General features: G+C 38.4%; 1 protein-coding gene across 2 annotated transcripts; it reads right to left on the reverse strand.

Annotated features, from left to right (window-relative positions):
* Window positions 1-1211: 1211 nt before the first annotated feature.
* On the reverse strand, window positions 1212-6800 carry LOC128514273 (uncharacterized). Of its 2 annotated transcripts, none has more exons than XM_053488046.1 (2): window positions 6661-6800; window positions 1212-3447 (listed from the first exon to the last, which is right to left on the reverse strand). In XM_053488046.1, exon 2 carries the CDS (start codon window positions 3441-3443, stop codon window positions 2673-2675), a length of 771 nt encoding a protein of 256 aa, XP_053344021.1. In that variant the 5' UTR covers window positions 3444-3447; window positions 6661-6800; the 3' UTR covers window positions 1212-2672. The 2 variants fall into 2 exon arrangements, with proteins under 2 accessions (XP_053344021.1, XP_053344022.1); XM_053488047.1 differs by having other exon boundaries at window positions 1212-3444; window positions 6661-6785.
* Window positions 6801-12326: the final 5526 nt, after the last annotated feature.

A 12326-nucleotide genomic window follows, 5' to 3' on the forward strand; every position in this document is an offset into this window, starting at 1 on the left:
TGCTAAAATTAAATGTTTTGATTTATGATTTATAAATTGAACATTTTAATGGCTTGTGCAGGGTTACTGTCTCCAGTCTTAATGATGCATTTATTATCATCGTTTAAGGACGACATATTTTGCTGCCGTCTGTCTTTTTAAAACAAGTTGTTTTGGGTGAAACTATATGCCGTTCCCGGTCTTTAGGCTGCCACAGTGGACCAGCCGATCAGCACACAATATGATTGGCACAGGTTGTATACTGGATGTCCTTCCTGAAGCAAGCCTCCCATTGGGACAGATATTCAGCCAATATGCTGCCTTGTCAAAAAATGCTACCATGATCATAGAGTATATCAATCAGTGCTACTCTAGCCTAAAAAATGCTATTTACTAAAAGGGTAAATGTACTATACCAGTAAGTGGAGCATGTTTTGATAGACAAATATTACCATCAAATAATGATCATAGTACATAATCCGCAAAATGAATGAAACAATTGCCAAGCTTGTTGGTCTTCCATGTGCAGAAACCAAATAAAAGGTAGAATGGATTGTTAGAACACCAGGCCTTCATCCAGTGGCTTGGGATTGGGAATAAATCCCAGGCCTTCCAAATGGACGGCAAGAAACCTACCACACTGAGCCACCAATGCCCATTTCAATGTAACATCATATAAACTGCCACAGTAAATAGTGAGCGTGGAAGACATTACAACTAATTAATGCAGTGATTAATGTGAAAATAACCATTGCAACAATATATTGGCATTATATTACTATACTCCTATTAGATCTGGGAACTTTGGAAGCATAAACAACACAAAGGTCATTTTAATGGGGTGCCTAGAAAATCTAATTAAACAATTATGTAACCTGAATCTGACTGCAGAGAAGAACCCCAGGAAAAATATTGACATAATTATTGAACTTAAATCATCAACTTTGGAATGCCTACGAGAAAAAAAAAAAAAAAACAGTAACATAATCCACACCATGATTATTTCTCTTTATCTTTATTGCAACATCAAATTAAAGTATATAAGTTAGAAAAGGATTATTTTCTGCTCATTTTGAATGCAGTTTCTACAAAGGAGAGGCAATTCTTTTAGCAGTCTATATTAGGATTGGTATTTAATTTTAAAGAGCTTGTCACAATAGACATATTAAACTGGGTAAACATGTAATTTATTTATTTATTTATTTATTTATTGTCCAAAAACTGGGCAAGAAGACAACAATATCATCAGCTCTTCACTGATCTATGCGAGACTGGGCAGAAGGAACACCAGAGAAAGTCCATGTTCGAAAATGTGAGCGTTTTTTGGAAAAAGATCTTGTGGTCTGATGAGACTAAAATAATGCAAGATAAGCAGATTGTTGAGAAGTCAGTCAGCCAGACATATGACTTTACAGTGAGAATGTACGTTCCAACAAGATAATGAACTACAGCACAGAGCACAAACAACTAAAGAATGGCTTGACAAAAGGGTTTGTTTTGGAATGGCTGAGTCAAAAGCACAGACTTAAATCCAGTTGGAACACTGTGGCATAATGTAGAAACTGCTGTCAACATTGAATATTCTCCATCTGATTTAGAATAGGAGAAAATGAAAATATGCAAAGCTTAGAGACAGACACACACAATGTGACAATGGAAATCTGTAAGAGCTGCAAATGGACAATCCATACTGAGTGGGTAATTGTTTATTAATAAAGCAATTTTCATAAATTATTTCATTTTTTATTTTCCAATGTTTTAAGGTAAGAAGAAAAAGAATTTAAATGATCACATGTCTGCCTCAGATTGACCATCCATTCTCTGATATCTTGCCTTTTTAAATGGACGCTAGTTGAACACATTAAAATTTTTGAAAACCAAATGTGTGACAAGAACACAGATAGTGTAAAGGAACAGGCTTTATTTCGATCTCGTTAGATCCAGGGGTGAAATTCTACAAATTATAAGAATAATCTGGAAAGCCTGAAGACACTAACATGAATGTAGAATAAACATTAATGCGTCATCAACATTAACATTACATTTAACACTAACATTATTGTGCAGTTAAACCATAAACTTCTTTAAAAATGTTTCGTCAATGCATATTTTTTTTATTGTTTCCTTTCAAAAGGATTTCGTTTGGATCTCATTTGCGTTGTTACATGGTACTCTTTAAAGGTTCCCAAGACAACCAGAGAACCCTTAAAGGGTTTGGGGATTTTGCCTCTTTTTCTAAGAGTATACAGTCTTTGGAAAGTTCAAGGTTTGAGGAAGTAGGCTTTGTTCCAGGCTTCTACACAGACTCTTAGAGGGTTCTCCTAGAGAACCAAGCTAAGAACCACTTACGGTACTAGATCTATTTTTTGAAGAATCATTTTAAGGGATTCTTAGCCCTCTAACTGAATTCTACTCAGAACCTTCTCTGATAGGAAGACGCCTATTTTAAAGGTTCTAAACTGCACCTTAGACAAAGAACTGAAGTGTTCTGAATTTAAACCTGTTTGAAAAGGGTCTTTGGAAATTGCTATTAAGAGACATAGCTGATTAAGAAACACTTCCTTGTAGTCTACTACTTAGAACGTTAAGGACCCCGGAAGCACAAACCAAAGAACGTCAGGCTGCTTTAGGCGGACTTTTTTCTAGTTTAAATATGATAACAACATGAATCATACAGTATAGTGAATTTGTGTCTACTTATCCACAGTCTGCGTATACCTTAATGGTCCTGTACTCATTTCCCCCACACTCTTTCTTGTTAAAGATGAACGTAAATGGTCTGTTATGATTGGTCCCGCCCTTTCAACAGGGCCTGGTAAGGGCTGTCCAAGGGGCGGAGCATCTGAGCACCTTACAAGGCAGTTGTTCAGTTTGATGACAGGAGGAATCAACATGAGAGCATCCCTGCTACCTTGAAGGTCAAAGTTCATCTGATTTGAGTTTAAAGAGGCCAAGGAAAGGGAAGAGCACTTAAGAGCCGGTTCAGTAATCCCTCCTTGCAGGCAGTGAATGTTGAGTTCAGACAAGGCCAGAGTGTGTGTGTTGGTGTTCGTTTCAGCTTCTGAGCAGCTTTGTGAATTTCGTCGTCCTTCTACTGTGTCATTTTTCTGGCTAGCTTCCTTCAGCCTGTGGTCCCGATTCTCATAGAGAAGTGTGTTTGCACAAATGAAGATGAAAAGGCCCACTCCCATAATAATAGGGCCAACTAATTTCAGTTTTTCTGATGGTGTTCGGCCAGATGGTGCATGATGTGGCACTGGTCTGCGGTTCCGATGGGGCCAGTATCCACCGATCGCCACTCCAATCCCTACGAGCAGCAAAACACCAGCGAAGAGCACACAAGCTCCAGGAGCAGATCGAAGACGCAAACCACCAACCACAGGCCCTTTATCCTTCTGATGGAGTGAATTCTCTGATTCTAAAACACTTACATCTGTTACAGTGGGTCCATCCATCTCTGACATTCTGCTGATAAAAAAAGGTCAGATTATTATATTATTATGTGTAAATGGGCCACTATAGATCTGTGACTAAAACAATGCTGTGACAGGTTTCCTGCAGGTTGTATTCTTAGCATTACATCCAACAACTAATAGCAACTAAGATCCTTTTCTTAACATTTCAGTTCATCAAACATTACACTACATGGCCAAAAGTTCGTCAAAACCAGACCCTTACTGTATATATATATATTGGCGTTCTTGTTACAGTTACACAAAGTGACGTCCGTGTAAACATGGTTTGCTGAGCTTGGTATGGAAGAACTGAAGAAATGAAGTGTCTTGCACAGGGCCCTGCCCTCAACCCTACTGAATGATTTTGTGATGAACTGGAACATCAGTTCTTGACTTTTCACATAATCCTGTGGTTAAATGAGGAAACCCCCGGAGCCATTCTCCAAAATCTAATGGAAAGCATTTCCAGAAGTGTGGAGGTTATTATACCAGCAAAGCAGAGCTAATTCTGGAATGGAACATTTACGAAGCACATACATCTCTTGTGGTCAAGTATCCAAAAACATAAAAGTTCCTTTAAGCCTTGGTACATGGTAGATTTTAAGGAAGTGGGTTTTTTTTGGCCATGTCATTGTCACCCCAGCAACCTTACCTCCAAAGCTCTTAATAAATAACTTGACCTTTCTATTCAGGGTTAAATCCTTGAACTCATCTGGGCATTCCACATGAACGTAATAGCTGAATATACAGTAGTAGCCTATGAGAAGGTACATTTGTTTGTTACTGTAAACATACAGTACCCTATAAACATCTTGAGCCATCCCTCATGATTTCATATTAATAAGATAAATTTCATAATGTAGATTAAATTAAAGAAATGGGAAAAAACATTTTACTGTGACAAATTGCAAAGTGCCTAAACATACAATTTATAAAGTGGTTGTTTATGTACAGTAACAACATCAGCAGCAACCTGATTTCCCTTCACATCTGTCCCAATCACTCAGCATTCACCATCACTAGTATACAGTACTAATCACCGGCCTGATCGTCTGTCATCATCTGAGCCTGTTGTTTCTCACTTCATCATGCCCTTAGTTACTTTTCTCTTTAAGCTTGAATAATTCATAGGTCACTGTGCAGCTTAACAAACATCAAACAAACTGTCAGATATAGCGTCTAGACTGAAAATAAGAGCCAAACACTTGAGCAAAAAACAAGTGCCAAAAAGTTCCCTAGGAAGCCTGGAGAACTATTCCTTAAGACTTTATTAAAATACAAGAAGTTATGTCTCTTTCAAAGCAAAATATTAAGACATGAGGGGTGGCTCAACACATTTGCACAGTGGTGTCCATTTCCCTTGATTTTCTCCTGCAGAGGGTAATTACTTTTGGGGAGAAAAATCTCTAAATTAGATTTATCCCTGTGTGATAATGTAATAATGTACTCAGCTTTGAGTCAAACTTGAACTGATGCAACATTTAATTACATTTTCCGCATTTCACAGACTGTGATAAAGAAGTATATTGGACTGATTCTTGACCAATTTATGACTTCACTGAAAAAACATTACAGTACCTAAGACGTAGCAGGAGTTCTTTAGGACCTCTTTAATTGTAAAATAAATTCCCAAGCCCCCCTGAGTAGACATTTATTTCACATAAACACTAAATAGTCATTCATTCAATCATCTTCTCTTCTGGAGTCTATCCCAGAAGCCTTTGGGCACGATCCATCGCAAAGGACGCAAACACTATGGGCAATTAGGTAACACCATTTAACCTAATCTGCATTTCTTCGGACTATGTGAGTAAACTGAGGCCCCCGGAGAAAACCCACCAAGCATGGGGAGAACATGCAAATGCCATGCACACAGACACGTGGTGGGAATCAAACCCAGACCCTGGAGATGCAAGGCGAAAGTGCTAAACACTAAGCCACCATGCCACCCACACTATGGCACTCATTCACTCATCATCTATACCGCTTTATTCTGTATACATGGTGGCGGAGGGGACTGGTGCCTATTCCAGGAGACTTAAGGCACAAGGTGGGGTACACCATGGACAGGTTTCCAATCCACCACAGGGCACATACACATACACTCATTGACACACTACAGGCAACCTGAGAATGACAGCCTAATTTATCAAATGTCTTCGGACTGTGGGAGAAAACCGGAGAACCCAGAGGAAACCCACCAAACACAGGGAGAACATGCAAACTCCATGCTCACTGAGCCGGGAATTGAACCCGGACCCTGGAGGTGCAAGGCGACAATGTTAACCACTAAGCCATCGTGCCGCCCCCACACTAAGTATACAAACAAACGTAAACAATAACATTATACCAAAGTTCTCTCACTCATCGTCTATACCACTTTATCCTGTATATAGGGTCACGGGAGGGGGTCCTGGAACCTATCCATCACATGGCAGGCACACACACACATACTATAGGCAACTTGCAAACGCCAATTAGCCGAATCTGCATGCCATTGGACTGGGGAGGAAATCGGAGAACCCAGAGGAAACCCATCAAGCCCGGGGACGATATGCAAACTCTATACACACAGACCCCCAGGCGGGAATTAAACCCGGACCCTGGAGGGGCAAGGCGGCAGTGCTAACCACAACGCCATCCCAAAAGTTCTAGAGGGGGAAAAAAATGAAGATATAGGTTGAGATTAAAACTGGCTACCTGTTTATGTGTTAAATTCAAGTGACCAATAAAACAAGTGAATAACTAGATATACAGTGAGTCCCTATAATGATGTGTCAAAACAAAAAAACAATAAAATCACCACAGAGAAGCACTGATCTATTTCATAAACTACCCAGCAATGTGAAGGAGAGTGATGTGTGTGTGTGTGTGTGTGGTGTCCTGCCAGTCCCATCCAGTGCTGAAGGGACAGACTCCTGATCCAGGATAAAGCACACACTGAAGATGAAGGAAGAAATGTGTGTGTGTGTGTGTGTGTGTACAGTACATGCGCTTGCTGTCGATAACCTCCAGCCTGTGACGCATCTATACACGTTTATTAATCATCTCTCTCTCTCTATGTCTCTCTCTCTCTATGTCTCTGTCTCTATGTCTCTGTCTCTCCACGCACAGACGCAGGCAGACGCGCGAGGAGGACGCGCGCGCGCGCTCTCTCTCTCTCACACACACACACACACACACACACGGAGTAGTTGTGAATGAATGCTGATTTCGTGTTTTTTACCTCCTGATGTGGCTTTACTTTCAGGCTTGGGTGTCCGGATGAACCCGACAGACAGATCCGAGTTCCATGTGGTGAAGCTGGACGGACCCCCGACACTGCGCTTCTGCTCTGAGCCTCCACTCCAGTATGAGAGCTCCGAGTTTGTGTCCGACAGTTTAATTATCCAGTGACGCAGAGACAAGCTTGGGAGGGGGTGTAGTGAAAAGGAGGAATACAGAGAGAGAGAGAGAGAGAGAGACTGTATGGTTAAGGGGTCATGGGAAGATTAGTTCTAGCCTGTCTGCTCCCACGGTGGGCTCCTGACTTATTCTTAGACTCACTTTTGGGATTCAGGCTTATTTTACCCTTCAGGTCTTCATGGTCACTCCAATAAAATACCCCTGAAAAAAAAATGGCATGTCTAGGGGTTAGGGTTGGCTAAAAAAGGTCTACATGCTAGGTAAAGTGTAAGTAAAGGTATATGTGGTAAGTGAAGTCTAAATAAAAAATCTAAAAAGTTTACAAGATATGTAAAGATCTACATAGTCAGTTAAAGTCTACATGGTAAGAAAAAGTCCAAAGGTCTAAATAAAAGTCTACATGGTAAGAAAAGCTCTACATAGCAAGTAAAGGTCTAAATAAAAGTCTACTGTACATGGTAAGAAAAGGTCTAAATAAAAGTCTACATGATAAGAAAAGCTCTACATAGCAAGTAAAGGTCTAAATAAAAGTCTACTGTACATGGTAAGAAAAGGTCTAAATAAAAGTCTACATGATAAGAAAAGCTCTACATAGCAAGTAAAGGTCTAAATAAAAGTCTACTGTACATGGTAAGAAAAGGTCTAAATAAAAGTCTACATGATAAGAAAAGCTCTACATAGCAAGTAAAGGTCTAAATAAAAGTCTACTGTACATGGTAAGAAAAGGTCTAAATAAAAGTCTACATGATAAGAAAAGGTCGAAAGGTCTAAATAAAAGTCTACATGGGAAGAAAAGCTCTACATAGCAAGTAAAGGTCTAAATAAAAGTCTACTGTACATGGTAAGAAAAGGTCTAAATAAAAGTCTACTGTACATGGTAAGAAAAGGTCTAAATAAAAGTCTACATGATAAGAAAAGCTCTACATAGCAAGTAAAGGTCTAAATAAAAGTCTACTGTACATGGCAAGTAAAGGTCTAAATAAAAGTCTACTGTACATGGTAAGAAAAGGTCTAAATAAAAGTCTACATGATAAGAAAAGATCTAAATAAAAGTCTACATGATAAGAAAAGGTCGAAAGGTCTAAATAAAAGTCTACATGGGAAGAAAATATCTACATAGCAAGTAAAGGTCTAAATAAAAGTCTAAATGGCATGTTAAAGTCTAAATAAAGTCTAAATGATAAAAAAAAGTCTACATGGTAAGAAAAAGTCGACATGGCATGTAAAGGTCTAAATAAAAGTCTACCTGATAAGAAAAGGTCTACATGGCAAGTAAAGGTCTAAATAAAAGTCTACATGGTATGAAAAGGTTTACATAAAAGTCTACATGACAAGTAAAGGTCTAAATAAAAGTCCACATCCCTCACAGAAAAAAATATGGCAATATATTGTAAAATATAATGCAATATATTAAATAATAAATTTCCATATATAGGAAACTATATATATACAGTATACCTTTATATGGTTTCCTATATATGGAAATGTATTATTTAATATATTGCATTATATTTTACAATATTGCTATATATATTGCAATGAAGACAAAAAACATATTTATGCTTATAATTGTTTTATTGAAACATTATTGAAATTTTATGCATGTTTAAGAATTATATAAACACTTTTACTTTGTCGGTGTGCTCTAATTGATGCCTATAAAGTACATTTTGTTCGAACTACATTAACATATAAGCATATTGTAAAAAAATTAATATATTTCTCAATGACAAGTGGCAATTCCTTATGTATTTTTTTATATATTGTAATATATTAATCCAATATATTATTCTTTATATTGTGAAAATATTTTTGAATATAAACATCTTTTTTTCTGTTAATTATTCGCTAGTATCAGTTAGTGTAGCAATGAGGAATGTAAACATTATAAAATCTTTTCAATTTACCAGTAGATAAAAACACTATAATATCAGATAAGATCAGAACAAATGATTGACAGTTAATATAAAGAGAAATATATTTTCTTTGCATGAAGGGTGGTAAGAAAAGGTCTACATGATAAGTAAAGGTCTACATTCTCAATAAAAGTGTACATGGCAAGAGAAGGTAAGAAATGGTCTACATGGTAAGTAAAGTTCTACATGTATGAAAAGGTCTACATGCTCAGTAAAAGTCTACATGGCAAGGAAAGTTAGAAAAGGTCCACAGGATAAAAAAAAGTCTACATGGTAAGAAAAGGTCTCCATGGTAAGTAACAGTCTATAGGAAAAGGTCTATATGGTAAGTAAAGTTCTACATGGTACAACAAGTTCTATATGTAAAATATCAGTAATCAGTAAAATTCTACATGGCAAGGAAAGCTATAGGAAAAGGTCCACATGGTAAGTAAAGGTCTACATGGTAGGAAAGAGTCTCCATGGCAATTAACAATAAAGTCTGCATGGTAAGTAACGGTTTATAAGAAAAGGTGGTCTACATGGTCAGTAAAGTGGCAAGTAAAGTTCTATATGGTAAGTAAAGGTCACTTTGTGTCTTTGTGCGTCTTTTCCATAATGTACCTTCACAGCGAAGTGTAACTTTGTATTTGCAACTCAAAGTGTCTGTTACGGCGGTCCTCTCATTCCAAAGTTTAGAATTCGCAATTAGAAATGACATACTTTATTCTTTTAGATATTTTAGTTACTCATGGAGTTATCTGTTTGGCAGCTTGTGCCTATTTTTGGAGTTACAGGTTCCATCTCCAAAACTGCTGAAAGCTTCCTCTAATCTAATCTCTTCTGCTTCTCTTCTGTCAGTCTATTTTTTATACCCTACTAGTGTCCTTTTTAGTAGAATTCAACAGAACTCCATGGTGCCTGATTGCTTCATGTGGGCTTTGACTCATCAGCATTGCTTGCCTTAATAGGTATCACCCAGCACACTGTGTAGCCTTTATTCCTCCTTGCAGATGTCTGACTTTACTCTCAATCTCTCCTCCAGGCATTTTCCACTTTTTTGGTCTCCTCTGAGTATTTCACAGTTGCCATTTAACTAACACTATGCCTAATGAACCATGCTGCAATACTCAGACAGAATTCCAAAACTTTTATATAACTGATGAATTTATGTAAGTTGAGCACTAGTTATGAGCTCACTGCTTCTGTCACTTAACGTCTAACGCAAGCATCAGCAATCTTATTCACAATGGCTGGTGTGGCTGCAGGGTTTTATTCCAACCAAGAAAGAGCCACACCTGATTCCACTAATGATTTGGCAGCAGACATGACACAGCTAAAATCATTGATTCTGGAGCTGAAACTTCTTAAACACAACTTTTTAAAAAGAACCAGACTCCGAACCCAAAAAAAAGTCATTATCCCCAGTCCTCCTCACATTTTTCCAAGCTGTTAATCATCTAGCAGTTGAATATGTTCAAATCCCTCAACGAAATCCAGAAATGGGCCTTACTCTATCCCAACCAGGCTCTGATTTAGCTGTGGCATCCGCTCATGTTCGCCAAGTTGGATGATGGTAGCCTACCACTGCGCTAAAGTGCTTTTTTGCACGACACTGGTTGTGGCAGTATTTATTTTGCCACAGTACTTTTTTGTGTATTTTTCAAGAGAAATTTGGATGGACTGCACATCCATGCTTTAACTCCAGGGTCTGTGTTCGAGCTAATTTGATGACTCATAAGCAGACCATGCCAAACCACATGCCTGTCAGCGATGCATGTGTTGCATTGCTGGTGGTCTCACCAGACAAAACAATATGTTCCTATTTGTACTGCCAAGTGCAGAATGCTGATGCCCTATTGAGAATTGATATTGCATTAAATGTAGCAAGCACTGTCAATATGTCAGTATTTTTGCTTTTCCACAACTTTCAGGAAAAACCAAGATATCGTTGCATAGGGATGCGTACATTAGCCTTGGATACTCAAACTACAGCATGAGATCTGTGTGTGAAGGTGTGAAGGAGCATCTAGCTCCTAGCACTAGGTCACCTACAGTCTCTAGTAAGCTGATTTATGCATGGCTTTAGGTGTGGTAAGCTCAATAGTCTCTTTTAAAATTGGGGCAAATGAGCTCTAGATAATTGGCCATATGTTGCAGCATCATTTTTTGAACAGAAGAGAGATTGAACATGTCCCGGAATTGTACCTTAATGTCTACGGCATTAGGCTTTATGAGCTTTTAAAGGTGTTGCTATGGGGACTTGGGCTGGCTAAGTCACAAAAGCATTCATAGCAGGATGGGAATGGATTTTAGGGGAGGCATTCTTGGACATATTTGGTGTTCCAGATCCCAATGTGTTCAGTAGAGCTGAGATCAAGGCTCTGTGTGTGCCAGTTCTACAGTTCTCCCACACTAACATTGGCAAACCATATAATTTTGGACCTCAACTTTGTGCAAGGGGGTACTGTCATTGTGGAACAGATTTGGACTCCCTAGTTCCAGAGACCCAGTAAATGGAATTATTTAAGCTATTTTAAGAGAATAACTTGCTTCCATGTCTGTGGCAAAGTTTGTAGAAGGCCCACATACTGTACGTGTGTGATAGTCAGATGTCCAAATACTTTTGGCCTTTTTCTAGTGTAGTTCAAAAAAGACAAGTGGATATACTCAAACTAGTTGTTTTTAGGTGTTTCAAGAAACACCTTCGCATAATAAAGCTGCTGCCTTTCTTGTACTTAAAAATCAAAGTGTTCACTTAAATATGGCCAGGGGTTTGCTTCATAAGTGGCATTTTGATGGTGTTTGTTGTCCCACCCATCAATCAATCAGTTGCAGTGGTTTCCGGGGTGCATTTTTTAAAATCATTTTTCATTTCCTTTTTACTCTGTAGCGAAATTGATTTCAAATGTAGCAAAGGACAATGCTTCAAAAAACATACTTAAGTAAAAGTAAAATTACAGATTTTAAAAACTCCTTTAAAAAGTATAAGTACCCCCCCAAAAAACTACTCAATTACAGTGACGCAAGTAAACATAATTTATTATTTTCCACCTCTGTCCACCACTGGGTCCATAAGAACGTCTTCACTTTACACGGACTCTCGTCTGGTTGGCCCCCTCATGGGCCGACTGTGGGCTGACCTGCAACACTGGCCTGTTTTGACAGAAAGCACTGACCCATGACAGGTCTCATTATCTACTGTATGCTTTCCTCCTTTACCACTTACCCACATGACACCTAGATAGCCAGCTACTGTTTTTGCATGTCAGCTTCCTACCTGAACAAATCTGTCATCCCAAATGGGTGGGTATATATGGCGTTGTCAGTAAAGTCATCCCAAATGGGTCCGGGGACTTGGAAGCAGTTTTGTGAATAGTGTGAACTGCATAAGCTGGATCCAGTGCATTGTATGACTTGTCTCCCAGGATTGCAGCAAATACCCATCTATAATAAAGGTGTATGTGGGTGTTATCTCAATACTCTATATCACCACAGAGGTACTCTTTCTGGAGTTTCATTATCCTGACAACCTTATTAAAGCAAATCAGACACCTTAATCTGTCATGTTTCCATAAGAAATTAAAATATT

The sequence above is a fragment of the Clarias gariepinus genome, chromosome 26 (assembly GCF_024256425.1).
Source record: "Clarias gariepinus isolate MV-2021 ecotype Netherlands chromosome 26, CGAR_prim_01v2, whole genome shotgun sequence".
NCBI lineage: Eukaryota > Metazoa > Chordata > Actinopteri > Siluriformes > Clariidae > Clarias > Clarias gariepinus.

Excerpts from the sequence above, each read along its gene's own strand:
- LOC128514273 (XM_053488046.1), bottom strand. The coding sequence starts at position 3,443 with ATGTCAGAGATGGATGGACCCACTGTAACAGATGTAAGTGTTTTAGAA.